At 58.7% G+C, this 5000-nt stretch overlaps 1 protein-coding gene across 1 annotated transcript in view; it reads left to right on the forward strand.

Annotated features, from left to right (window-relative positions):
• ubr3 (ubiquitin protein ligase E3 component n-recognin 3) overlaps positions 1–5000 on the forward strand; it is a 57234-nt gene that overhangs the window by 44900 nt on the left and 7334 nt on the right. The window contains exon 32 of the mRNA XM_030786399.1: positions 4627–4727. Within this exon, the coding sequence (XP_030642259.1) occupies positions 4627–4727 (101 nt within the window). The remainder of the gene's footprint in view (positions 1–4626; positions 4728–5000) is intronic.

Below are 5000 nucleotides of genomic sequence, written 5' to 3' on the forward strand. Positions count from 1 at the left end.
GCCACAGGAACATGTAGTGAGGCTGTTCGTTTTACTGTTCGCTTACAAATATTTTAAAGTAAATTACAAACTGAACATGGATCCATTTCATGATTTTCAGAAATCTGAATTTCTCATCAGGTTGAAATTATAGTACATGGGGAGTTCCTGTGGGATGTCCCATCAATGCAGTGAAATTAAGTAGTTCTCTTTCTCTGTGAACAGAACCACCGGGTTTGGAGAAGTGTCAGCTACCATGACACCTTCCATGGCCATGGTTTGGCTGATGTATGTGTGCAGCATCAAGAAAAATTTGGATGATCTAACATTACACTCCACTGCCAAGAGCAGAGCAGCCTTCTGTCACAGTCAGTGAGGCGGTCAGTGGGGCAGTGAGTGTCAGTGAGTGGGGTGGTCAGTGGGGCAGTGAGTGTCAGTGAGTGGGGTGGTCAGTGGGGCAGTGAGTGTCAGTGAGTGGGGTGGTCAGTGGGGCGGTGAGTGTCAGTGAGTGGGGCGGTCAGTGAGGCAGTGAGTGTCAGTGAGTGGGGTGGTCAGTGGGACAGTGAGTGTCAGTGAGTGGGGTGGTCAGTGGGGTGGTCAGTGGGGCAGTGAGTGGGGTGGTCAGTGGGACAGTGAGTGGGGTGGTCAGTGGGGCAGTGAGTGTCAGTGAGTGGGGCGGTCAGTGGGGTGGTGAGTGTCAGTGAGTGGGGTGGTCAGTGGGGCAGTGAGTGTCAGTGAGTGGGGCGGTCAGTGGGGCAGTGAGTGTCAGTGAGTGGGGTGGTCAGTGGGGCAGTGAGTGGGGTGGTCAGTGGGACAGTGAGTGTCAGTGAGTGGGGTGGTCAGTGAGGCAGTGAGTGTCAGTGAGTGGGGTGGTCAGTGGGACGGTGAGTGTCAGTGAGTGGGGTGGTCAGTGAGGCAGTGAGTGTCAGTGAGTGGGGTGGTCAGTGAGGCAGTGAGTGTCAGTGAGTGGGGTGGTCAGTGGGGTGGTGAGTGTCAGTGAGTGGGGTGGTCAGTGGGGCGGTGAGTATCAGTGATTGGGGTGGTCAGTGGGGCGGTGAGTGTCAGTGAGTGGGGCGGTCAGTGAGGCAGTGAGTGTCAGTGAGTGGGGTGGTCAGTGGGACAGTGAGTGTCAGTGAGTGGGGTGGTCAGTGGGGTGGTCAGTGGGGCAGTGAGTGGGGTGGTCAGTGGGGCAGTGAGTGTCAGTGAGTGGGGTGGTCAGTGGGACAGTGAGTATCAGTGAGTGGGGTGGTCAGTGGGGCAGTGAGTGTCAGTGAGTGGGGTGGTCAGTGGGGTGGTCAGTGGGGCAGTGAGTGGGGTGGTCAGTGGGACAGTGAGTGTCAGTGAGTGGGGTGGTCAGTGAGGCAGTGAGTGTCAGTGAGTGGGGTGGTCAGTGGGACGGTGAGTGTCAGTGAGTGGGGTGGTCAGTGAGGCAGTGAGTGTCAGTGAGTGGGGTGGTCAGTGAGGCAGTGAGTGTCAGTGAGTGGGGTGGTCAGTGGGGTGGTGAGTGTCAGTGAGTGGGGTGGTCAGTGGGGCGGTGAGTATCAGTGATTGGGGTGGTCAGTGGGGCGGTGAGTGTCAGTGAGTGGGGCGGTCAGTGAGGCAGTGAGTGTCAGTGAGTGGGGTGGTCAGTGAGGCAGTGAGTGGGGTGGTCAATGGGGCGGTGAGTGTCAAGGAGTGGGGTGGTCAGTGGGGCAGTGAGTGTCAGTGAGTGGGGTGGTCAGTGGGGCGGTGAGTGTCAGTGAGTGGGGTGGTCAGTGGGGCAGTGAGTGGGGTGGTCAGTGGGGCAGTGAGTGTCAGTGAGTGGGGTGGTCAGTGGGACGGTGAGTGTCAGTGAGTGGGGTGGTCAGTGGGGCGGTGAGTGTCAGTGAGTGGGGTGGTCAGTGGGACGGTGAGTGTCAGTGAGTGGGGTGGTCAGTGGGGCGGTGAGTGTCAGTGAGTGGGGCGGTCAGTGGGGTGGTGAGTGTCAGTGAGTGGGGCGGTCAGTGGGGCAGTGAGTGGGGTGGTCAGTGGGGCGGTGAGTGTCAGTGAGTGGGGCGGTCAGTGAGGCAGTGAGTGGGGTGGTCAGTGGGGCAGTGAGTGTCAGTGAGTGAGGCGGTCAGTGGGGCAGTGAGTGTCAGTGAGTGGGGCGGTCAGTGGGGCAGTGAGTGTCAGTGAGTGGGGTGGTCAGTGGGGCAGTGAGTGGGGTGGTCAGTGGGGCGGTGAGTGTCAGTGAGTGAGGCGGTCAGTGGGGCAGTGAGTGGGGTGGTCAGTGGGGCAGTGAGTGTCAGTGAGTGGGACGGTCAGTGGGGCGGTGAGTGTCAGTGAGTGGGGTGGTCAGTGGGGCAGTGAGTGTCAGTGAGTGGGGCGGTCAGTGGGGCGGTGAGTGTCAGTGAGTGGGGTGGTCAGTGGGGCAGTGAGTGTCAGTGAGTGAGGCGGTCAGTGGGGCAGTGAGTGTCAGTGAGTGGGGTGGTCAGTGAGGCAGTGAGTGGGGTGGTCAGTGGGGCAGTGAGTGTCAGTGAGTGAGGCGGTCAGTGGGGCAGTGAGTGTCAGTGAGTGGGGTGGTCAGTGGGGCAGTGAGTGTCAGTGAGTGGGGCGGTCAGTGGGGCGGTGAGTGTCAGTGAGTGGGGTGGTCAGTGGGGCAGTGAGTGTCAGTGAGTGAGGCGGTCAGTGGGGCAGTGAGTGTCAGTGAGTGGGGTGGTCAGTGGGGCAGTGAGTGTCAGTGAGTGGGGCGGTCAGTGAGTGTCAGTGAGTGGGGTGGTCAGTGGGGCAGTGAGTGTCAGTGAGTGGGGTGGTCAGTGGGGCAGTGAGTGTCAGTGAGTGAGGCGGTCAGTGGGGCGGTGAGTGTCAGTGAGTGGGGTGGTCAGTGGGGCAGTGAGTGTCAGTGAGTGAGGCGGTCAGTGGGGCAGTGAGTGTCAGTGAGTGGGGCGGTCAGTGGGGCGGTGAGTGTCAGTGAGTGAGGCGGTCAGTGGGGCGGTGAGTGTCAGTGAGTGGGGTGGTCAGTGGGGCGGTCAGTGAGGCAGTGAGTGTCAGTGAGTGGGGCGGTCAGTGGGGCAGTGAGTGGGGCGGTCAGTGGGGTGGTCAGTGAGTGTCAGTGAGTGGGGTGGTCAGTGGGGCAGTGAGTGTCAGTGAGTGGGACGGTCAGTGGGGCGGTGAGTGTCAGTGAGTGGGGTGGTCAGTGGGGCAGTGAGTGTCAGTGAGTGGGGCGGTCAGTGGGGCGGTGAGTGTCAGTGAGTGGGGTGGTCAGTGGGGCAGTGAGTGTCAGTGAGTGAGGCGGTCAGTGGGGCAGTGAGTGTCAGTGAGTGGGGTGGTCAGTGAGGCAGTGAGTGGGGTGGTCAGTGGGGCAGTGAGTGTCAGTGAGTGAGGCGGTCAGTGGGGCAGTGAGTGTCAGTGAGTGGGGTGGTCAGTGGGGCAGTGAGTGTCAGTGAGTGGGGCGGTCAGTGGGGCGGTGAGTGTCAGTGAGTGGGGTGGTCAGTGGGGCAGTGAGTGTCAGTGAGTGAGGCGGTCAGTGGGGCAGTGAGTGTCAGTGAGTGGGGTGGTCAGTGGGGCAGTGAGTGTCAGTGAGTGGGGCGGTCAGTGAGTGTCAGTGAGTGGGGTGGTCAGTGGGGCAGTGAGTGTCAGTGAGTGGGGTGGTCAGTGGGGCAGTGAGTGTCAGTGAGTGAGGCGGTCAGTGGGGCGGTGAGTGTCAGTGAGTGGGGTGGTCAGTGGGGCAGTGAGTGTCAGTGAGTGAGGCGGTCAGTGGGGCAGTGAGTGTCAGTGAGTGGGGCGGTCAGTGGGGCGGTGAGTGTCAGTGAGTGAGGCGGTCAGTGGGGCGGTGAGTGTCAGTGAGTGGGGTGGTCAGTGGGGCGGTCAGTGAGGCAGTGAGTGTCAGTGAGTGGGGCGGTCAGTGGGGCAGTGAGTGGGGCGGTCAGTGGGGTGGTCAGTGAGTGTCAGTGAGTGGGGTGGTCAGTGGGGCAGTGAGTGTCAGTGAGTGGGGTGGTCAGTGGGGCAGTGAGTGTCAGTGAGTGGGGCGGTCAGTGGGGCAGTGAGGCAGTGAGTGGGGTGGTCAGTGAGGCAGTGAGGCAGTGAGTGGGCTGGTCAGTGGGGCAGTGAGTGTCAGTGAGTGGGGTGGTCAGTGAGTGTCAGTGAGTGGGGTGGTCAGTGGGGCAGTGAGTGTCAGTGAGTGGGGTGGTCAGTGGGGCGGTGAGTGTCAGTGAGTGGGGCGGTCAGTGGGGCAGTGAGTGTCAGTGAGTGGGGTGGTCAGTGGGGCAGTGAGTGGGGCGGTCAGTGGGGCAGTGAGTGTCAGTGAGTGGGGTGGTCAGTGGGGCAGTGAGTGGGGCGGTCAGTGGGGCGGTGTCTGGGTAGAGTTTGGCTGGGTGAAGCTGGTGATAATATTTTTGGACATTTGTGATGATATGGTGATGATATTTTTGAAGCTTTGATGTTTCTTTTGCAGTTAAATGTATTTTTTTCAGGCATGAATCATGTGTATCAAGACTTATTTCATTAAGTTTGATGTTTTGCCACACTGTATCTGAAAAAGAAACTAGTAAAACTTTTCCTAGGCTGTATCTGAAAAAGAGATCAGCTGAAGCGTTGAGCATTTCTCTGCCAGTACTGAAGGCTGGTGTGTGTGTGTGTGTGTGTGTGTGTGTGTGTGTGCGTGCGTTCGTGCGTGTGTTGACTCCACAGGTCTGGTGAAGACGAGAGACCAGAGGTGCCTATGCTGTTCAGAGACGTCCCCTCTCTACTCATCATCTTCATCCTCACCATGCCCCAGCCGCTACGCAAAGGTACCTTCTCAACTCCCTCAGGATTCACCACAAATGTCTACATGACGCCAGCAAGCACCTCTACCATCTGTTCTAAATTCACTTTGTAGTACCCTGAGACAGGTGGTCAAACTTTACCGTGAAACCTCTGCTTTATACCCTCATGATTCTGTCTCACATTGGTGGTTTAGGAAACAGAGCAGTAAAACAGAAACACACAGCACTCTCAGTGTGACAACCTTTTCACTTTTATCTCCCTGTCTAAATGCTTTCTTCCTCATTCCTGTCCATGCA

This window comes from Chanos chanos, chromosome 10, assembly GCF_902362185.1.
Source record: "Chanos chanos chromosome 10, fChaCha1.1, whole genome shotgun sequence".
Lineage (NCBI taxonomy): Eukaryota > Metazoa > Chordata > Actinopteri > Gonorynchiformes > Chanidae > Chanos > Chanos chanos.